Source organism: Octopus bimaculoides, chromosome 14, assembly GCF_001194135.2.
Source record: "Octopus bimaculoides isolate UCB-OBI-ISO-001 chromosome 14, ASM119413v2, whole genome shotgun sequence".
NCBI lineage: Eukaryota > Metazoa > Mollusca > Cephalopoda > Octopoda > Octopodidae > Octopus > Octopus bimaculoides.
In genome coordinates, this window is record NC_068994.1 from 53,656,831 (window position 1) to 53,680,852 (window position 24,022).

At 35.6% G+C, this 24,022-nt stretch overlaps 2 protein-coding genes across 6 annotated transcripts in view; both read left to right on the top strand.

Annotated features, from left to right (window-relative positions):
* The window catches only part of LOC106868556 (fibronectin type 3 and ankyrin repeat domains protein 1), a 15,771-nt gene extending 6,425 nt beyond the window's left edge, over positions 1–9,346 (top strand). For 3 of the 4 annotated variants that reach the window (XM_014913873.2, XM_014913870.2, XM_014913872.2), the window contains 7 exons: positions 902–976; positions 2,679–2,744; positions 3,315–3,529; positions 5,172–5,344; positions 6,275–6,319; positions 7,437–7,538; positions 8,946–9,346. In XM_014913873.2, coding sequence (XP_014769359.1) covers positions 902–976; positions 2,679–2,744; positions 3,315–3,529; positions 5,172–5,344; positions 6,275–6,319; positions 7,437–7,493 — 631 coding nt within the window. In that variant the 3' untranslated portion in view covers positions 7,494–7,538; positions 8,946–9,346. Of the gene's footprint in view, positions 1–901; positions 977–2,678; positions 2,745–3,314; positions 3,530–5,171; positions 5,345–6,274; positions 6,320–7,436; positions 7,539–8,646; positions 8,843–8,945 lie in introns of all 4 variants that reach the window. The other variant, XR_008265500.1, reaches the window with a different exon arrangement.
* Positions 9,347–12,016: 2,670 nt separating this feature from the next.
* LOC106868558 (fibronectin type 3 and ankyrin repeat domains protein 1) overlaps positions 12,017–24,022 on the top strand; it is a 14,193-nt gene continuing 2,187 nt past the window's right edge. The window contains exons 1-8 of one of the 2 annotated variants that reach the window (XM_014913879.2): positions 12,017–12,883; positions 15,786–15,849; positions 17,985–18,059; positions 18,946–19,011; positions 19,646–19,860; positions 20,599–20,771; positions 22,180–22,224; positions 22,844–22,944. In XM_014913879.2, coding sequence (XP_014769365.1) covers positions 18,001–18,059; positions 18,946–19,011; positions 19,646–19,860; positions 20,599–20,771; positions 22,180–22,224; positions 22,844–22,900 — 615 coding nt within the window. In that variant the 5' untranslated portion in view covers positions 12,017–12,883; positions 15,786–15,849; positions 17,985–18,000 and the 3' untranslated portion in view covers positions 22,901–22,944. The remainder of the gene's footprint in view (positions 12,884–15,785; positions 15,850–17,984; positions 18,060–18,945; positions 19,012–19,645; positions 19,861–20,598; positions 20,772–22,179; positions 22,225–22,843; positions 22,945–24,022) is intronic. The other variant, XM_014913878.2, reaches the window with a different exon arrangement.

A 24,022-nucleotide genomic window follows, 5' to 3' on the forward strand; every position in this document is an offset into this window, starting at 1 on the left:
GGTGGCACATAAAAGACACCATTTCGAGCGTGGCCGTTTTCGTGCGGGTGACACGTAAAAGCAGCCACTACACTCTCTGAGTGGTTGGCGTTAGGAAGGGCATCCAGCTGTAGAAACTCTGCCAAATTAGACTGGAGCCTGGTGTTGCCATCTGGTTTCACCAGTCCTCAGTCAAATCGTCCAACCCATGCTAGCATGGAAAGCGGACGTTAAACGATGATGATGATGATGATATGTGTGTGTATATATCTATATATATCATCATCTTAATGTCCACTTTTGTATACTTGCATGAGTTGAGTGAGATTTGTTGAGGTGGATTTTCTACAGCCAGATGGCCTTCCTGTCACTAACCTTTACGCGTTTCCAACTTGTTGTTTTTAAAAACCTTTTAGCAAAACTTGTATCAGTTATATGAAGGAAAATAATCTAAGAATTCAGAGAAAATATGTTATTATCAACACATGCTATTCTAATAGCCTTCTTATTGTTATTTCCTTTTCTAATGTTTCTGCTTTTTTTTTTGCTTTCTTATGTTTGCTATCTTCCAAGGACCTTTATATCTCATCCACACTCACATCAGAATCACTATTTCTGTTGTTATTATCATTTTCACTGACATTTTTATCATCACTGCCAGCATCATCATAGACATTTCCATTCTGGTGGTATTGTCAGCAGCAGCAACAGTGGTGGTGATGGCAGCAATAACATTGATGACAGTCATCACATTGATTGGCCTAGCAATTAGGATTAAAATGAGAGCAATGGAGATGAATAATATTGATGATCATGATCATAAATAACAATAACGATGATAAATATTTTAATAAAGATAACAGTATTTATGAAAATTAAGATTTTGATTATGTTACTGATAAGTTTCCATAATGCATTACAGAAATGTCAAAATTGATGTGCCAGATAATGAAGGTCTAAGTGCATTAATGAATACAGCAAGACAAGACCAAACTGAGTAAGTAGTCACTGTATATTTACAGTTTTATAGTGTGTATAATGCCTGGTAATGTAAATGAAATGGCAAAGTGATAAGATATAAAACTACCAGTCCATACATTTTGAGTTCAAACCCACTTCAGATATTTTATTGTGTTTGGACAGGAGAGTAAATTCAAGTCTCCCTCAGTTCACCTATATATTAAAAGTAGAAAACAAATCATACACAAATGTTACTGTTACCCAAGATAGACTGGCATCATTTCCAGAGGCAGATGTAGCTTAAATCAATATGTGACATGAACCCAAAGATATATAGTGAAAGTTAAAATACACTGGCTTAAAGACATTTACATTTAAGAATTATGTTGTCTTATGCTTTGTGTGTGTGTGTGTGTATTTGAATTGCCTTGTGCTTATAGTGTGTATAATGCTCTGTTGTTATGGGAAGATTTTGTAGTTATTGTGTATGCATATATGTGTGAAAGTTTTTGTAGGTATGATATGCATAAGGAATTGTGTTTGTTGGGTGTGTAATGTCAAGAATCTCTGGTCTACATAATATTTTGTATAATGTCATGTATTTATGACATTAAAGGTCTTGTACTTAAGGTGTATATAAGGTCTTGTTGTTATGCATTCACACTACACACTGTCCCCTTGTAATGGTTCTTGCTTCATACTTTTGCATGAATGTTTGCAGTTTTCTCAGGTTACTTAATTTTTGCTGCACTCTTCTTTATGGCATAAACAACATGCATACATCTACTGCTTGCTTTACACCCAATTACATGCAAGCATCCTATGATTTGTGCCTTCAACAATTTGTTCCCATGTCTGTGTCAACACTTCTTTTCCCATCCACTAGTTGTTGGTATTCAGCACAACAGTTTATGTAAGGTAACTATTGTAACATCAATCTGTAAATAAACATGATACCTAAAATCAAAATATCACATTTGATTTTATATGGGAGTAGCAAACAGCCAGGCCAGATAATATAACTCCCAGCAGACCAAGACCACAAAAGTATTGCAGTGTGTGTATGGATTTTATTGTAGTGTAATGTGTACATATACAGACTGTAAATAAAATCCGTATGCTGGATTTTACCACATTCCAGTATCTTTTGTCATATATATGAAGCTTGGTAACATAAAATATTGTAGTGTAATTTAAATTTAAGTCTTTTTGTATCATTTAGTGGTATATATCATCTTACAATACCTATTAATTTCTTATATTGTTTGCATTTTATATTGCATGTATTATATAACCTTACAACAGCACATTATTATTATCTTATATCAACAGAACAAATCAAGTACTTCCTACCAGTGACTAAATGATTAGAATATCTCAACCCAATCTACCACATAGTTGAAAATTGGCCTTACTAAATTCTGGATTGAATTTTGTGCAGAATAGATCTCTGTTTTAACTATGAGTGGTCCAGTTTTTCAATCAACAGAACCACCTACTCACTAACTTATAGTGAAGGAGATTGAATATTCTACCGACATTGTACCATTAATGTAATTTTCATGTTGAATTAGCTTAGTATAACACTGTCAGGCTCCCACATGGTTTCTGCTACTCAATTTCATTCACAAAGCTTGGGTTATTCACTGCCCTTTGTTTTTCATTCTAACAATCAATCTGTATTGTATTGTAGCTATGCTAAGTAATCATATCCTAAAGTGTTTTCTTTCTTATTTTAGAATTATGAAAATACTCTTGTCCTTTAATGCTTCTGTTAATGCTAAAGATGATAGTGGGAAAACAGCGTAAGTATTCAGAAACTGGTTTTATTTATTCACCAATAATGATAGCAGGGAACAGGGGTTTAATGAATGCATTTTTGCATCTTAGCACATTAGTAGTAACAGTAACTTCACAAAACGTAGCAGTCACTGACTGTTTTTGTTTTTGCACTAGAGATTTCCTCCTTTCTGTAGGTAAAGATTCTAATTTGGAATAAGGTGAATCTAGAGTAAAAGGTAAACTAACATATATTTCTAAATAGCTAAAACCAAAGTTAAAAACCAACACTTCTGACGATCATTAATATCTTAGACTATACCTGTCTGACACTTTCAGATACATAACCATTTGTACCGTTATTAAATGAACAACACTAAACATTCTCTCCACATATACATAGACCCCCCATCAGGCCTGTAGTTCCTCTGCAGACCTATTTAATAAGGTATCTTAGTGCTATGGACATTAATTTTAATTTTTAATTTCAATCTAAATTTAATTTTAAGCATTAACTTTATTTGAACTTTAATTTAATATTAACTATTTTCCATATTTTATTTTTCTACTTTTCTTAATTGGCTGGATTACCTCAGTTTAATGCATGCCTGTATCCATGGTCAGCTGGCAGCTGTGAAGATCCTGGTCCAAAATGGTGCACTCTATGAAGATTTTGATTTGGGTGGGTCTGCTCCATTGCATTATGCTGTTGATAGCTGTGACTCTGACCTAATTGAATGGATGATCAGGAATGGAGCAGATGTGAATATTCAAGATAAAAATGCTCATTGGACTCCATTGATGCGATGCGGTGAGTTTTAAGTTTGCAGTTTCACTCACTTATTCAAATCTGTTGGGAAATATATGTATGTGCATAACTGTACAGTTTAATTCATAACCTGCATAGTTACATATTCCTCAGTCAATGAAACATTCACTTTCACTCTTTATGAAGGAATGGAAGTGTAGATATCAAATGATGTTGTGAAGTTTAATTACATGGACAAAAATTTATGCCTACAGAGTAGTTGGGCAGTGAAGTAATTGTGGTATTATTGATTTTGCAAGCAAGCAGTATGGAGACAGCCTCAGTCCCACCCAAGATACCTGTGTAATCCTCCTCTCTATTTCTGCTGACATAGCGAAGACAACCTTTGTATCAAGTCACATCAGGTCACCATATTCCTCTCGTTTGGTAGATAAGATCTTCCTCCTTTCTCTAACCAATGGAACCTACAAATGAGATTTTACAAGCTGCATCACAGGTCATTGATGGATGTGGGGAGTAACCTTAGATAAGAACTGATTTATGGGAGAGAGTACTTTTAATCCTTCACACATGAGATAATTTCTCTACTACTGATGCTATGACAAAAATGCACCCAGTACACTCTTGAGAGTGATTAGTAACAAGAACATCATCATCATCATCATTTAACGTCCACTTTCCATGCTCACATGGGTTGGATGGTTTGACTGAGGACTAGCAAGCCAGGGGGCTGCACCAGGCTCCAATCTGAGCTGGCAAGGTTTCTACAGCTGGATGCCCTTCCTAATGTCAACCACTCCAAAAGTGTAGTGGGTGCTTTTTATGTGTCACCAGCATGGGGGCCAGTCAGGCAGCACTGTCATCGACTACACTTGAATGGTGCTCTTTACATTCCACCAGTCAGGTGACATTGGTATCAACCACACACAAATGGTACTTTTTATGCACCACTAGCACAGGAGCCAGTCCTGTGGCACTGGCATCAACCATGCTCGAATGGTTTTTTACATGTTACCGGCATGGGTGCTAGTTAGGCGGTACTGGCAGAAGCCACAACAATGATTTCACTTGACTCAACAGGTCTTCTTGAGCACAGCATATTGCCCAACAATTGAAGGGTACTTTTAAATGGGCCAGTTATGCGACATTGGCATAGGCCACGGCTACGGTCTCACTCGGCTTGCCGGGTCTTCTCAAGTACAGTGTGTTTCCAAAGGTTTCGGTCACTTGTCATTGCCTCTGTGAAGTCTAGGTCATACTTCATCACCTCATCCCAGGTCTTCCTGGGTCTACCTCTTCCACAGGTACCCTCCACTGTTAGAGTGTGACACTTCTTCACACAGCTGTCCTCATCCATACGTAACACATGACCATACCACATCTGATGCTTCTTATGTTCAACTTTTCTCTCAAGGTGCTTACACTTTGTCATGTATGCACATGTAACATGTAACTAAAATGAACTGTTTGAGAAAAACATTGACTCTATTAACTGTATTGCAGGATACCAATTTAGAAGGGCTTATGAAAGACTAAAGATATTTTTGCCTCCATTGAAATATATGTACTCATAAATAGTGCCCTGTTGGTTATATTAAGTAACTTTCCTCCAAGTTGCTATCAAGTAATACTTATATATGTATTATTAACATGATGCTTGCTTTTTCCCTAATTGTTTTTTCAGCTTCTCTAAATGGTAACAAATTAATTGCTCTTACGTTGATCCGCAATGGAGCTGACATTGATCTCAGGGATATTGATGGCAAGACTTGTTTAATGATTGCTGTCATCAATGGCTATCAAAAGTTGGTGGATGTTCTCTTGGATAACAATGCTAATATTGTAATATACAATAAGGTTAGCAGATGGTCATTTTCTTTATTTGTCATCATAGATCATCACCATTATTACTGCTACTGCAGCATCAACTGGACTTACCTATGATCAAAGACATTCTGACAGTAATCAATCTATCATTTTGTATCTTAGGAACCACATTCAATCTTTTTAAGATGACAGAGGATTACTTGACGGCAATTTAGATACTATTTCTATTTGTTCATCTCTCTCTAGCTCTATCTCTTTGTTAAATAGAGGCCCAGCGGTGTGCTGGTGCAGTTAGTGTGGAGGCCCTCATTACCTCATCACAGCAGTGCAGGACATGTTTACAGGTTGGAGAGCAGCAGGTCCCCAAGTTTTCTATGGTGAATTGTGTTAAGGACACAATAGTAGGAACCATGGTGACCAGAGGTTGTAATACAGGGATGTGCTGAAAAGACATGAAGAACTCCAGCATTTTGTCAGACACCTGGAATGAGAAGGCTTTGCAGTGCAATAAATGACACCAATCACTGAAGCTCGTAATTCTAGCAATTGAGGAGAAACAACAGGTGGGATAAGAAAGAGCACGTGAGAGATATCACTTAATCTGGAGCACATGTCATTGCTGCTGCAGATCAAGAACTGGCCTTGTTGCCTGCTGGGGATAATTTCTGAATAGATCAATTAACATTGACTTGTGATGGACAGCTGATGACAACATTGATGATGCATGTGTGTGTGTGTGTATGTGTGTGTGTGTGCATGTCCAACCCATGCTAGTACGGAAAGCTCTGAAGTACATATGTATGTATGTTCTGAAGTACATATGTATTTTTGTAATGCAATGTGTGTGTGTGTGTGTGTAAACATGTTTATACATGCATATATATATGGTATTGTCACTTTGGAAGAAACCAGTACTATATATGAAAAAAAACATTTTCACTTTTATCTCTCTCCTTTCAGAATGGTCATACTGCATATGAATTGGCCATGTCACTTGAAAAAGATGTAAGTAGATTCATAGTCAAAGTTAAATCAAATGTGGAATAGATCATCATCGCCACACTTCTTCTCTTTCTCCTCTTCTTCCTCTTGTTTTTGCTTGCTGTAGCTTACTTTTTCTACAAACTCCAGTTCTGATTGAGTAACTCCTAAAGCATGTAGGAAGCTAAACAAAAACAAAAAGGTGTAAAGTGCAGATCAAGAACATCTTGAGTGTCATTGTTTGACTAGTGGTTTAACCATGATCATCCCTGTCTTTTTTTCTCAAGTATAATGTATATAGGACTACATTAGCCAATATATACTTTTTATAAAACACTAGGTGTGAGTTGAGGTTAATTTGACTGCTTTTAACAAGTCAAGTAACCGTTGTTGCTCCCTACCAAATATATTATAACCAATTGTCAATATCATAACAACTGCTGCATCATAAATGTTATGGCTTTCTTCCACAAAGATAGAAACTAATCCAACATTAACCAATCGCTTACTCCCTACAATTTACATGTACGCTTACATTAGATTTATGTTAGAATCATATCTGGGAAAACACAGCTGCTTCATATTATAAGCATGCACACAAAATAAAAAGAAAATTGGTAAGGAAGCCATTATATGGTCACTTGATCTACAAGAAACAGCAGTCAAATTGCTCACAAATAATATACTATGTTTTAAAAAATGGAAGTATGCATTTCATAAATAGTACTAGATATCCTAAAAGGGATATTTTAGTAATACTAGATATCCCTAAAAGAGACATCTAGTACTACTAAAATGGCTGATGATCATACTGAAATGCTTTTGATCATTACAGTTTTTCATTTGGTGTACTAAAATCTCTAAACATTCTCTCTCTCTTTCTCACACACACACACATACATACATACATGCACATACATATCTTCATAATTTTTAACATCTACTTTTCCATACTTGCATAGATCAGATGGATTTTGTTGGAGCAGATTTTCTAAAACCAGATACCCTTCCTGTTACCAACCCTCATTTTGTTTCCAAGCAAGGAGACATTTTTCTGTAGCCCAACATGTTTTCAAGAAACCATAACTAGTTTCTCCATACATATTTGGATTAGTTCATGTTTCTTTTTTTCATTTGTTAGTCAATAATAGAGAGCCTGATGAAATTTATGAAAAAGCAAAAAATTGAGTGTTGCTAAGAAGTCAAGGTGTAATGTGAACATTGCACAACTTATGAAATCTAGGTGGGTACCTGTTTACATATCCTCATGCCTTTTTATTTTTCTTACATGCACACACACACACACACATTCTTTGTATTTGGCTTGCAAAATTCTTGGTGTAAAAATTGGTATTGAAACAAATTTGTTGTATCTTGGGTGAGAATGTCATTATGCTAATAAAAACACGTACTAGTGCATGTATTTTTTGGCATAATGACCCTCTCAAGATAGGACAATATATGTATGTTTGTGTGTGTGTGTGTATAGGAAAAATATCAATGAATTTTAAATATATCAAATAATTATAATCATATATCTCCTTAGTATTCTAGCATAAAGTCACCTCCCTCTCTATTATATTCTCACTCAGTTGAAACAGTCCTTAGTCTTGTGAGTTACATAATGACCTCACTTGTGCTGGTGCAACAAAAAAGCCTCCATCACATTCTGTTAGAGTTAGAAAGGACATCCAGCTATAGAGACCATGCCAAAGAGACTTCGGAGAACTACACAGTCCTCTGACTCACTGGATTCTGTCGAACCATCTAACCTATGCCAGGGTCTTCTCACACACTGCATATTTCCAAAGGTCTTGGTCACTAGTCATTGCCTTGGTGAAGCCTAATGTTCAAAGGTTGTGCTTCACCACCTCATCCCAGGTCTTCGTGGATCTACCTCTTCCACAGATTCCCTCAACCACTAGGGTGTGGCACTTTTTCACACAGCTGTCCTCATCCATTCTCGCCATATGACCATACCAGCGCAGTGGTCTCTCTTGCACACCACATCTGATGCTTCTTAGGTCTAACATTTCTCTCAAGGTACTTACACTCTGTCGAGTATGCACACTGACATTACACATCCATCGGAGCATACTGGCTTTCATTCCAAACAGACACAGTCCTCTAGTCTTAGATTTAGTAGTTGATGAAAAGACAAATAAATTAGAAATGAACCACAATCCTTTACAAGCTATGACCCCAGTTTGCTTCATGCCTTTCTTGGAAGTGTAGTCTATACTTAGCTACAATAGCGACATGGATTTCTTCTATCTTCTTGCTCTGTTAAAGTATTTGAGAAAAATTATATTAATGTGTCCAACTGATTAAAATTCTATTTATTTGTGCAGCTGATGATAGCCCTGCATTTAAATTGATGTAATGATTGCATTGTTCAATTAAACGGAGCTGCTTGAAACGGTCGTACTGCATCACTTCTTGATATCCTGTTGCTTATTTTGATATATATATATATGAATTGAATTGAATTGAACCAATTTCATTGCATGAGCTGTGGTCATGCTGGGGCATTGCCATGTGGTTTTGGTACATAACTTTTACTTCACTAATTCATTTTGGAACTTGACATTTGATGTTATGATATGTATATTTTTGTTTACTCATAAACTTCTTTATTCTAATTTATCAGAATTGTGATAACAAGCTGGAAGTGGATTTGGAGTGGCCTTTCCATATTTTTCTTTATTTCTGTGTCTTTATACCTTACAATTCAATGTGCACATGGATGGACAGAATCATCTTTTGCCTGCTTTGTCTCTCTTAAATAATCTACTAGACATTGGTGAGAGTGTTACGTCTCTGTAATTAGACCTGTGCTTCTGAAACATATTACTTCAGTGTCACTGAATCTTGCATACTTTTCTATCCTTAAACTCAAAGTTGAACAGAAGTGGACAACTTGACCTGTAATATAATTCTATCTTGTAAAATTCTTACAAAACCAATTGAAACAATTTTAACATATTTCAATAGTATTGTTGCAAATAAAGTTATTTTTCTTCACTAATAAACTACCATATTCATCTGGAACTTACTATTATTTCTGTTTTGTCAATGTTTTTCAGATTTCTTTCTCCTTGTCTTCCTTCTTTTTCAATTTTTATTTCAAATTCTCCTTCTGTGCTTCATTCTTTTAGTGGATGTGAGTGGGATTGGTATAAGACTGTGTTGCACTTACACCTTTTTTACTTCCTTCTCATACATAGACACATATACTCTCACTCTCTCTCTCTATTTATCTATCTATCTATCTATCTATCACACACACACACACAATAAAATCATAGCCATCATTTACAAGCAGTATGACTTAGGAGCATGTATCATACCTTCATTAATTGTTTTAAGTGCCTATGCAATTATGAGCAACCATAAAAATCTCTCAGCTTTCCCACCCTTGATCTCACTGAACATCCAGGATGTGACAGCATGAAGGAGAGAGGGCTGCACCCTAATCTGCTGGTACTCATTTTCAGCAAAGTAAACTGGAGATACTTGAAATGAAGCACTTTGCTCAAGAACACAATACACAACCAGTTGCAGGTATTGAACTCTCAAATTTGTGATCATGAACCCAGTACCCAAACCAGGTTAGAATACTGGGCTAAGCAAATAATTTTTCATACTGATGTTTGTGTGTGTATATGTGTGTGTGAAGGTATGTGGTCTAATTATTAGGATGTTTGGCTCACAATCATAGTGTTTTCATTAATAAACTGTGGCATTCAATTGGGACTTACTACTCAGTTGTCTCTACAAAAGCAAACGAGTTTTTCTGTTTGTCAGTAACTGAGCTTAAACCATCTCATCTGAAATAAGTATGCAAATCTCTAAATTTCACTTGTATTCTCTGATCAAGAATGCAGTATTGAATCATATAAGGTGTCCCTTTAACATGTTTTAGTCGTTGTTTTGAATCATCTATGGAAACTGTCACAAAGTTTGTCTCAGTCAGACCTTTAACAAACTCAGATTAGAGTGACTTTTTAGTTATAGCATGGCAACATAGCACATTGTGAAAATAACCATTATATCCAACACAACTTGAGTGGCCCTCATTTGGCACTTTACAGCATTGTACTGTACATCATGGTTTTCAAAGAAAAGTAATAATCTGAAGACAAAGCATGTGGTCCTATTTCTGAATCCAAAATTGGAACTTACAAAGAAGTTAGAGACTAGTGTTTCACTGGCAAGTGTTTCTGAAGATTATGATCTTAAAAGGTAAATAGTTTCGGGTATACACAATGCTAGAGATAAATTCATTGCATTTTCCTTGGAATATGTTTGCAAATTCAAATTTTTAAAAAATATAATTGCAAAACTTGGTGCAAATTTTAAATTGTTGTCTGTTGTTATGAGGGCTGCAAAATATACTAATTGGGAAAGCACTGATGTTGTAGTTTATCCTTCAAAGATTCTACAGTAACAGCATCTATGGTATAGAAATTTAAAGTGCAGCTTCCAAAGTAGCTAGACATATGGTGGTTTTGGTAAAATAGAAATTGCTGTAGAATAGGTATTTGAATACCCATGATGAAGTAGATAATACACTAAGTGAAACAAGCACTCAAGAAGAGGTTAAATATAATGGCTCTTAATTTCCTAAATTATGTGTAAAATGAGACTAAACATGGGTTGCATTAATGGCAACTATCTTGGAATACTCAAACTTTTAAGAATGAAGCTACTACACCTGATTCCAGTGTTTTGTAGCACAGAAGCAGACATACATACACTTTTAAAAGTTAGTGCAGATATCAGTATGACTTTGAGTTTTGAAAGAGATAATGCACCAGTTACCAGTATATTACTGTATTTCCAAAAAATCATGGGAAATCCTTGTTCAGCATGCATATCTTTAATTACTGGGGTTTTTTTTTAATTCATTCTTTGGTGCATAAAAACCTGGAAAATTTCTTCAAACATTCTGCTGGTTAAGTGGAGGTCAAACGATGCTGATATCAGAACCTAGTAAGATGATATGGAGAGTAACTTCAGACACCAAGTATTATCAGAAGAGATACTGAGTGAAGTTCTTAACAGCAGAAATGGTGATCTATTGCTCAAGAAGCCCAAACTCGCTGATATATATATGAGAATCCTTCAGTCACCCGAGATTTGTATGAGTGTGAGGCAAGGTACTAGTGTAGCATCATAGCTCTAATACAAAATGACAAGTTATACTCCCTACCATCACCTCTATCACAAAATACTCATCTGTCGTTTACAATGGGTAACAATACTCTTTGATTTTCATACATTTAATGTTAAATAATTTTATAAAATATATATTTTTAATTTTATATATCTGTACGGTATTTACAGTATTTCCTGTAATTTTGTTGCTGTTTCTCATGTTAAAACCACACTGTATATTTCCAATATTGTATATGTACACAATATTAACCCATCTTTGGTTAACTCGTACAGTTGCCTTAACTTCACATTCTTCTTTTCACCTTATAACGGGCAGTTCAGTTCATGTAGTGAAGCTGCAATGAGACTGTTGCTTTGTTGACATATAGTGACCTCCCTTAGAAACCACAGGACAACCTGAATGACATGTATAAGCTGACAAACAAACAGATACAGAGAGAAAATGAAAGATTAAAATAGAAGAAAAATGTAATGTGTGAAAGAGATGTGTGTGCATTTACATACGTCTATGTCTACGTAACATAACACGTGCATACTTTCTTAGCGTTTTATTAGGGATTTTCTGAGTAGCTTTTGTCATTAACTGCCAGTAATGTACAAGGTCTAACGACTAAGTTTCCAGCTCTTTACGGGTGGGAAAAAAAAGATTTGTGATTGTCATCTTTATCCACTTACTTAATCTCCATAGGAGTTTATATATTCTCTTGGTGGATTTTTCTGTACCCCATAATGTCAGCAAGTAGGTCGAGATTATATTTTTGTTTTGTTGCTTATTTATCTTTAATAAGTAGTTCTCTCAGAAGAGAAAGCCAAATCACTAACGGTTTACGCTGGTAATTTAGTTCATTTTACAACGTGGATCTTTTCAGAAAAGATCCTAGAAGATATTTTTTGATTGAACCAATGAAGGAGCTTCTATGGCATCACCAGAAATATCATCTCAATTTCCAACATATCACCCTCTGAGTCTTAAAAAAAGATGGAGGAAGTACACATTCCGTTATCCTTTTTTCTTTTAATCGAAGCACATTCGTTAACGCGTAATCTTGCTGAATGCGTTCGTAATTAGAACGTCCTTGACCTCCGGTACTAATCGAAAGTAATCTAACACATTAATCAAAACTGACCCAAAGGAAATAACACGTTATAATAATAATAATCCTTTCTACTATAGGCATAAGGCCTGCAATTTTTGGAGAGGGGGCTAGTCATTACATTGATCAGTACTCAACTGGTACTTATTTTATTAACTTGGAAAGAATGAACGGCAAAGTCGACCTCGGCAGAATTTGAACTCTGAACGAAGAACGGAAGAAACGTCACTAGGCATTTTACCTGGCACGATAACAATTCTGCTTGCTCACAGTCCATCAGGTCATAACAGAGGGGTGCAAAGCGAAAGTTTTAGTAAGTAAGAAAGCAAATTTGTATCCATATAGAAAATGGCCTTGTTCAATATGAAGAAAAAAGTAAGCAGAAATTCTTTACGCTGTAGTTAATATAATCTGTGGACACAAGAGGTGCAGTGGTATCACAGAGAGATTAACAAAGAAAATATACTTTGTATGTGGCAAATGCACAGGAGCAATAGAATTTAAGAGTACAAAGGAAATAGATTTTCTCAAATGCCCAGAAAGATTCCTAGACTAGAAGCAGTAACACAAAAAAGTACCCATTACACTTTGTAAACTGGTTGGCATTAGTAAGGGTATCAGCTATAAAAATGATTCCAAAGCAGAACACAATCCTCCAAACCATCAGATCTTGTCAAATTTCCAACCAGTGCCAATATGGAAGATGCACATTAAAAGATGTTGATGATGATCTTCAAATCACACCCTGCTGTCTTTTTTAAAAAAGACTCATTGGATAATGTAGCCTAAGTACACTGTTTGATAAAAGATAGAATGATCAGACTGGAGTGATTCTGATTGTAGGTCTGTTCAATCAGAAGCTAAACAGTGATAAACTTATTCTCACTAGTTCTATACTTATCAGATAATTATTTTCTTCCTTTGTAGGGTTTTTTGAAGTGTTTTCGGTGTCTATATTTCTTGATCCTTCATACACAACTTCTGTGCTAGATGGGATATATAGAAGAGTGTGTATTTCTATGCCCCTTTTCTAAATTCTCCTGGTAGTGCTAAGCACATTTGTTGGCATCCTTTTGTCTCGAGAGACAATGGTAGTTGTGCATAAAATAATCCAGTCCAGTTTTTACATTTCCTGTCATTTACATCTGCTGTGGCTGTGTAGTCCTATTCTGGACAAACACTCCCTCTGGCAGGTGACGCAGATGTAGCGAAGACTTTGCCTGGCTGGTTGTATAATGTCATAGTTTCTTGTTGTTGTCTTTTCTTGTCTTTCCATTTCTCCTGTCCTTTTGTCACTCGTTTGTGTTCCCTCTCCCTCGCCAATCTCCACGGTTGCTGGCAACCGCTTCCCAGTTGCTAATATTGATGTCACAGGCCTTCATGTCCCTTTTGCAGACATCCTTTTCCCATAAGAACAGTCTTCCAACAGACCTAGTGCCCCTAGCAAGCTCTCCGTAGAGTATGTCCTTGGGGATTCTGCCATTTTCCATATGACTAACATGTCCAAGCCATCTCATACGTTTTTGTGTGAGGAGTAAAATCATGCTTGGTATTCCTGCTTGCTTGAGGAAATCTTTGTTGGGGACATGATCCTGCCATTTGATGCCAAGGATTTTCCGGAGGCAGCACAGGTGAAAGATATTTAGGCGACGCTCTTGACATGTGTATGGCGTCCAGGTCTCACTGCCATACAGTAGAGTGTTAAGTACACATGCCTGGTAAATCTTCATTCTTGTGGTCTTGGTCAGCTTGTTGTCCCATGCCCGTTTGGAGAGTTGGGCCATCACAGCAGCTGCTTTGCCAATGCATATATTGAGCTCGGCATCATGGGATAGGTTGTAGGTGACAGTAGGGCCAAGATAGGTAAACTCCACTTCTTGTAGTCTGTGGTCTCCAATATGTATGTTTGGGATGTCTGATGTAGCCTGACCCATGATGTTGGTCTTCTTGAGGCTGATAACTAAGCCAGTCTCTACATACTTGCTCAAAGCAGTTGATGAGCCTTTGCAGGGCTTCTTCTGAGTGTGATACCAGAGCAGCATTTACCCTCCATAATGTTCAATCCAGCAATGAGATTGCCAAAGTGTGCGGCAGCCAACATAGTCTTCCATTTTTTATTGGTTGACATTACTCCTTTTCAAAGTTGACTTCAGTTGATCTTTGAGCTTCTCTTTGGTTCTCCAGTCATGTGTTGACCATGGTGTAGTCGATCATAAAGGATTTTTCAAGGGAAGACACGAGCTAGATATAAACATTGCATATCTACGAGGGGGTATTCAAAAGTAACGAGAAATGTTTTGTGGGACAAGCCCATTGTAGTTCAGGCTTCAACCACTAGAAGCCACTTGATGTGACCCTCAGGCATCTGTCTGCCGACCAGTGGCATCATGTGAAGTTGTACTGTCATGTTGTGCTTCCATGAAATTCTGTTTTCTGCTGGGGAAAACAGCAGCTGAAACAGTTGTCATACTTCAAACAGCTTACAAGGATGTGGCCATGAGCAAAAAACAAGTTTACAAGTGGTTTTCATGCTTTAAGAATGGTTACTTGTTGCTTGAAAACCAACCTCGTTCATCTCCTGAATGAATGAAAACATCACGAAAATCCATGACGAACTTGTTGATAAGACTGGTGTGTTCTGTAGCTCCTGCCAATGAATTTTGAATGAGGAATTGCAAATGCGGATGGATACATGAAAATATTACGTCTTTTATACATGCTTGTCTATATATATGGGAGCAAATATGGGTGCATGTAAGAATAAGCATGTATACACAAATGAATGTGTGTGTGTGTGTGTGTGAATGCACAAGCAAATGAGTGCATGAAAAATGTGTATACATGAGGGAATGTTGGTTCATAACTGGTCTGTATCTTGAATTTGTGTGAACATATATATATGTGTGAGAACATTTAATCCACCCCACCGTACTTCTTGAAAACAGAATGGATACATTAATTAATATAGTCATAGATGTCTGTAAGAAACAGGAAGATTATAGCTAGAATTGTTTTGATAATAGCTCAACTCAATTAGCTTTGATTTAAGATTAAACATTAACAACACGTCTTCTTTTGCCTTCATTTTCACATTTTTTTCTATAAGTTGGTTTTTCTTTTATACATCACCCAAACGCTTATATCTCTTCAAATTACATAATTAAATTTCTATCATCTATCTATCAAGTACAACCTCATCTCTGCCTTTTCTACAGATGATCTACAAAAATATGTACAAAACCGAAATTTTTCTGAACTTGAGAAACTGGTTACTTCTAGGTAAAGAACAAAGTTTTATTTATTTATTGTTTTCACTTTCATTGTTATTATTTTACTGCATAAAGGAAGTGTATAGGATGGTTAAAGCAGGAATGCCTTTGATGATAGGGCTTTTTGATTAAAACTCAACAGTGGCTAAAGAATACCAACAGCTCCTGAGAATGAAAAAGTCAGGTATCTGAGTTGATGGTCAAAGGTGGTCAGGTAAATTTGGAGTAATTCTTGTGCAGCTCAGCTACAAACTCTGCAATTTGAGGTATGATTGTTGTACTGTCATTGTTCTGTATGGTGGTATCTGGATTACAATAATCTTTTCTGAGTGTATTATTTTGTTCATATAATGGAAGCCTTCTATTGTACATACAATTTATTATAGTGGATATAGCTTGTTACAGCTACATTGATTTATCACCTAGTAGAGAATATAAGTAAAATCATTGTTAAATGTTATCCTGCAGTTTTGTTAATAATGAAATGAATTTATAATTTTCTTACATTAATGGATCTGAGCAGATGAATGGGCAGTTATACCAGTTTATTGACCCAAAAAACATGTCTGTTGATGAAGCAGATGCACTAGCTGATTGGTCTAAATTGTGATGCTGTAGCCAGGTCTGTTGATACCAGCCTGTCTCATGATAGATGGTTCTTGACAAAAGCAAACTATCAATTTGTGGATCAATATTTGAGCTATTATATGGTATAATAACATTCTTGTTGTTATACCATATGTATACTAACAAGAGATATTTGTTATAACCAAACTCCCTACCTTATTGTCTTTAATATTTGAGACCACATTTTGTTTTTAAGTTCTGAAATTTTATAATTCTTGTAAAATTGACCAAATGCTTTGTTTAGAATGCATGAGAAGTGGGCAGAAATTTATTACTTTTCCTTTTAACATTATGAACCTTGAATTAAATACCAGCCTTTAAGAATCATCCTAAGGGGCTATTGGGAAAATATATTTCTATGAACCAAGTTAAAAATCATTGATTCTTTGTAAATGAATGATAAGGATTATGAGGATGTTGAACAGTGATGGTGATGAAGGTGCATTCAAAAAGCATCTAACTATTTTCCTGTCAAAACACAGACAAAATCTTTTGGGTGGAAGCTGTTACCACCCTTCCTGAGCATGCATGAAAATTTCACACCAGTAAGCTGTGTCAGTTCCTGGCTGTTGTGCCTAGAGTACAGACATGTAATGTACATTTGTCAGATTTTTGTTTTCACACAGGATGACCAAATGCATTGAGCAGAGATATTGCATCACGTTTTGCCAAAGGCTTGGTGATATTCAAACTCAAAGCATCCAGAAGATTCAGCAGGCCTTTGGCAATGATGCTATGAGCAAAACGAAGATCAAGGAGTAATACAACTGCTTCAAACATGGCCACACCTAAGTTGAGAGTGATGTATGCTCAGGCAGGTCATCCATGAGATGAAATGAGGAGCTGATTGAGAAGATTTGGCAAATAGTCATGGAAGACCATTGTGTAACAATCAAGTTGGTCACAAAGTAGGAATAGGCACAGGATCAGTGCATTCCATTTTAATGGAGGATCAGTGCATGTGGAGAGTATTGGCAAAATTTGTCCCCAAAGTGCTAGCAGAGCAGCAGAAGCAACTCCACATAGAAATCGTTCAGGACATGCTGGACTGTGCAAACCATGACTCAGACTTCATGAAGACCATCATCACTGGTGATGAGACATGTGTTTATGATTTCTGTTCAATGCATTTGGTCAACTTGTATGAATACAAAAAATCCAATGAGTGCACACTGCATATCTGTACTCTAGGCATAAAAGCTGGGAACTGATACAACCTATGGGTGTGAAAATTTTCCCACATGCATAGAAAGGGTGGCATTACTCTTCCACCCAAAGGATTTTGCTGGTGCAGCATTAGTTTTAGCAGGAAAGAAATAAAATTAGATACTTTTTGAACATACCTTGTATAATGATCATCATAATGTAGGCAATGATGAATAATGACAACAATAGTGATGATTTAAAAAAGAGCAATGAAATATGATGATAACGATGACCATGATAATAAATAATAAGAATTATCAATCATGAAGTTGTTGGTTATGTATTATAACAATTTTCCATAATGTGTTACAGAAAGGTCTTAGTTGATATGCCACTTGATCAAGGTCTAACTGCATTAATGATTGCAACAAAACGGAATGATATTGAGTAAGTACTCACAATATATATATATACATACACACACAAATATTACCTCTTTTCATGAGACACAAAAAAACCTGTTCACTTTTTAAAGAATTGATTTTAGTTGATGAATACTGTTGCTGGTCATCTTAGAATTTCTTTTCATGGAGAAGAGTGGTGGATGACAATAGGTAGAGCAACAAATTAAATACCTGGATGGCCAGATAAAATACTTCATGGCATTCCTCCAACTTTACATTCTGATTTCAAGTGCCACTGAGGTTGACTTTACCTTTCTTCCTCTTGCAGTCAATAAATTAAGTACCAGCTGAGCACTGGGTTTAATGTAATTGACTAGCCCCCCTCCCCTCAAGTTGCTGGCTTTGTGCAAAAAATTAAAAAGAATTATTTATTTATGTCTTTTTGTATTGTGTTGAAATCCTATTGTAGAAGTCTTTATCATTCATCTGTCCAAGGTAAATATAATTTATGGATTTGTGCCTCTATTAGAAATTAATATTTAGTCAGAGTAAAGCAGTGCCCATAACCCTTGCTAGTCCTCCTTGACTGTGATCTAGAATGTTTGTGTGCAATAAATGTAGTCCTAAATATATTTGTGAGCAGTACTATAACGTAGAGAATAGCTGAATTTTGTAGAAACTTAGAATCATAAAGACTGTCCCACTAGCCCTGGTACTTAGCAGGTACATATTTTATCCACCCTGGAATACTTGAAAAATGGAATAGTCTTGCAAGCTTGAACAGAGAGTATAAAAGAATTTCTCTAAATGTAGTACGTATTATTTAATCAGCTTCATGTACTGAGTTTGCAATTCACTGTCCTTTGGTATTTGTTTTATGTTGCTACAGCAACTATACATATCGTGAAATATTTCCCTACATATTTCAGGATTATGGAATTACTGTTGTCCTTGAAAGCATCTGTCACTGCTAAAGATGAGTCAGGAAAAACAGCGTGAGTATTTAAAATCTAGTTTTATTTATTCAACAATAACAAGGGAAGAAGGACAATGATTGGATGACTGCATTTTGTGTCTTGACTTATTAATGGCTAGCTATTTTCTTTCACTAGATTTTCTCATCTCTGTGGTAAAATGCTAAATCAGAATAAGGCAATATTATTTTCCAAAGGTGCAAGGTAGAATAACATAAAGCATTTGTTTTCCATGACTCTGTGTGTATGTGTTTTCATATCTCATATATATATATATTTAAGTACTATAACAGAAACTAAAACTTGACTAAAATTTTGTACACAAAATTAAACTTGAATTAAAATTTCAAATTAAATAAAATTCAAGTGATTCTATCACTGAGAAAAATCATTTTAAAACTGAAATTAAAATTCAAACTTAGGCTAAAATTTATTGTGTTTTAAAAAAATACAAATGGAAATTTGAATTTCAAATTGAAATAAAAAAAAAGTTTTCAATTTAAAATTTGAATCTTTTTTCCACTCCATCTTACCCTCTCAGTACAGTTTTTTTTAATATTTCAGCTTTATTAATTTAAAATTATAAATAAAAAATGATAAAAATTTATATGCTAAAAAATTTTTTTTCCTATTTTTTGTGGGGCTGCTACCTCAGTTTAATGCATGCTTGCATCTGTGGCAATCTGCAAGCTGCAAAGATCCTACATAAAAATGGTGCACCTTTTGAAGATTTTGATTTTGGTGGATCTAGTCCACTACATCATGCTGTTGACAGTGGCAGCTGCGAGATCATATCATGGATGATAAGGGTTGGAGCAGATGCGGACATTCGAGACAAAAATGCTGCTTGGACTCCACTGATGCGATGTGGTAAGTTTTAAGTGTAGTTTGATTCTTTTTATTCTTTTAAAAGTAATTGTAAAGCATGTGGGGATAGGTTGTTCATGTATGTGTGTGTGTGTGTGTGTGTGTGTGTGTGAGCATGAATGTGTGTGCAAGTGTTCTAACCTCACTGAAGATTTAAAGTTCTTACTGAAACATTCCACTAGCGTTCCTTATTTTTCAAGAGTGAATATGTTCTATATCTATTGGACCACAAGTATTTTTGGCCAGGGTAATTTTTCCAACCAAGAAAGGACTTACAGCACATCAGTAGCACCATTCCAAATTTAGGAGTTGTACTCCATTGTGAATCTTGTGCTTTGCAGAGAGTCAGCAGCTTATCAGAACAAGTATTTTCTGGAACTGAAGAGCAAGTCTTGACTTTAAAATGCAGTTGTAACTATGTTATGTGTGTATGGTTGTCAAGAAAGATCATCAGAGGTTTTGAGGCTTTGTATTTGTAGCAACTTTAAGGATTTTAATTGCCTGTTGTACAAGACTTGAAAGGGTGACGTACAAAATTGTATGCTAGAGATGTGCAGTGATTGTGTTTTAGTGTTGTTGAAAGAGACAAGATTTTTATATCCCTATTGAAATATTTGCACCCATCAACGTCTTTGAGTAGGAAAACTGAATATATTAACTGAGTTTCTATTAAGGAATTCATATGTATGGATTGACATGATGTATTCAGTGTTTTGTGTTTTCTTTTTCTTTTTTCCTCAGCTTCTCTTTCTGGTAACAAATCAGTTGCTAAGACATTGATCTTCAATGGAGCTAATATTGATCTCAAAGACAATGATGGAAAAACCTGTTTAATAATTGCAGTCATGAATGATCATGAACAATTAGTAGAATTTCTCTTGGAGAACAACGTCAACATCAAAATATTAAATACGGTTAGCAGATTACTGTCTCCTTGATTATTCATTGTAGATCATCATCACTGACATTGTTGATCAATTTTACTAGTCAGACAAAAGTGAACCAAGAATTTTTATGTGCATTGTTTTAGGTTTAGCAAGGGAAAGTGATGTGCCTGTGGACCTGGTAATATTATAATCTGGTTTCAAACGAGTCGTGATTAAGAGCGCCAAGAAATACAAAGACAGGTTAAAATTGACAGCCAAACTGGTACAATATGAATAATACTGTTAGTAAAAATACATTGGTTCCTCGTGCAGTTTGTACATGATGATGTGCGCAGGAAAAGAACAAAGTATGTTAAAGTCTTCTGCTGACAATTCTCTCTCCTCTGTGGATAGCTTAGAGGAAATTATTTATAGTGGTAGGTTGACTCAAAACACACAATGCTTTTCTGGTCCGGCAAGTAGTCTGATTGGATAACTTAAAGCATCCAATCGGCACAAATGGGTTTGGTCATGTGACCACTTGCATAAAACAAGTGTAGAAACTGTTATGAGCCTATTTAAGCTTAAGCAAACCAAATTGTGAATATATACTTGCTACAAAGGGTAAACAAAACGGCTGTTGAAATTTTCAATTAAACTTGTGATCACCAGGATCAGCCCATACTGTTATGATAATAATAGTGATGATGATTTCCAAGATAGGTACAAGGAGAGTAATAATTTCATTCAACTTCCTTATATGGCAAATACTTTTCTTTCCTTTTTTTTTTAATGAATAAAAATAATAAAATCAATCCTGGCAAGAATTGAACTTGAAAAGAACATAGCTAAATACTACAAGCCATTTTGTCAGGTGTTCTGCCACTCACTGTCTCACAAATAATTGATGCTGGTTCAAGCCAGTAAAAAAATAAGTTATTATTAATAGTTTTGTAAAATAGTGTTGTGTTATGAACTGAGTTTATTAGTTTTGATGCCTTCATAGATTTAGTCATGCTAAAAAAAAGTACCAGTCAAGTATTGGAGTCAATATAATTGATTGTGCCTTCATTCCTGAAATGTGTGGCCTTATGCTTATGTTAGAAATTGTTATTGTGATTCAAGACAGGAGAGGGTATGAGGGAAGAAATGAATCAACTGGCTTTCTTGAATAAACATTTCTCAGTATTTAGTTTTGTCTCTCAATGTTCCAGTTCTAGACCTCATGGCATTAACTTTCCCAATGATCCTTTGGGTCTTAAAATATATACTAAAATTAAACTGGAACCTTGTGGCTCTGTGTTCAATAAAATAAATATATTGGAGTTGATCCAGTTGATACATTCTCCTATCCCCTACCATAAATAGCTGTGTTACTTAGAAATTAATATCAATGTATGAACAACCATTTACACTTGCTTCATTTTTTTTCTCTTTCTCTCTCTATCCTTTACAGAGTGGTCGAACAGCATATGAAATAGCAGTTTCCCTTAAAAAAACCGTGAGTAGATTTATTGTTCAAGTTAACTTTTGAAAGCTGTATGGTTTATCAGTTTCCTCTTCCTCCTTATTCTTCTTCACTATTTCTTTCTTTCTTCTGGTTTTAGGTCAGCCCTGATTCAGTATCTCTATAGCTCAGCGAATTTTGAGAGAATAACTGTGTGATCCGTAGATGGAAAATGTTTTGGATGTGTTAACTGTTTTCATCATTTAACTTGCATTCCAACCATGATTATACCATCTTTTTCTCGGGCACAATATGAACAAATAAAAAACAAAACAGTATCCATTAATATAACCTTCTTTCTAAAGTTAGAAATGACTAGAATATTCATCTGTGACCACAATATCCATTACTCAATGTATCTAGGATTCTATTATCCTATTATTCATTTTTAAGATTTGAATTGATCCCTAATTTCAGCCATTCCATAGATTTTGTTGTTTAACCATAGTCAGCCTGAAACAGCAGATCCATGGTGAAAAGTATTTTGGTTATAAACCATCCTTTTTTTTTGTCTGTTGTAGACTACTACTAGTTTCCTCTAATCCTGGTTTTTATTATAGGTTGGTTATAAGTTTGTTTTTTTGTTGAAGCCATTTTTCTTTTCATTTGTCAGGCAATAATAAAGATCTTGGATAAATATATGAAAAGTAGAAAGAATAACATTCCTTAGGAGGAGACCAGAAATGTTAGTGTTGCATAACTTATGGAATTTAGGTATGTGTCTCTTTGCATCTTCTCAGATGTTTACAGTTTATTTTCTTCTTTATATCATCATGGCATGCACACACATGCTCCTTCATGCACATATATTAGGCAGCTACTTACTATAGTTAAGCACAAACTAGAAGTGGCTTTAGTGCGATGCTGATGTACAAAAAGTACTTCCTCCCCACACCATAGAAGAACCAGGAGGAGGAAGATAATCTGGTTTAACCCATCATTCAGCATGAATGTACTTGCTAATAAAACCAAGAACTTACTAACTATTGTAGGGCAATATTTCCTACTGGTAAACAAATGCAACAAACTCTTGAACATCAATAACTTGATAACTTTAACCTTGATTACCCACCAAAACTACTAAAAACATTGACCCAGACAGCCAACTTGTAACTTGAGAAATTCCCCTTTCTAAAGCAGTGATATACAGCACATTTATGATACCCACAGATAATTGAAAGGAATCACACAGTACTCACTGTGAAAACATTCAAAATCTGTTATTACCAGCATTTATGCATTAAGATCAAGAGATAGGAAAATTCCATATCCTTGCTCTAATTTATCTGGAAACTCAAGGACCATGAATTGGAATGTATTTCATTAACACAGAGTATCTTTAACAAAACCTCTCCATTCTTTAGTGGATTCTCAAACTGAAGATTGTGCTTATCTGAAATCTTCCAGATATTAAAACAACCAACAATGTAACTTAACTGGAGATCAGAAATATTATTTAGCTGTGGCCACCAGAAAAAATTCCCCCTGGATAGCTCCCTACTGATTCAAACTCATGGTCAACAAGCTTGAGTTAGTAGGGAGGAATGAGTAAGCATGCATAAAAAATTTACATGGCCCAACTAATTAGGGAGCGAATCAATTTAGATGAGATGCAGTTTGGGTTCGTGCCAGGTAAAAGCACTACTGATGCCTTATTTCTAGTGAGACAGTTGCAGGAGAAATACCTAGCTAAGGATAAACCTCTGTACCTGGCTTTCGTTGACATGGAGAAAGCCTTTGACAGGGTCCCCCGATCCCTTATCTGGTGGTCAATGAGGAAACTTGGGATAGA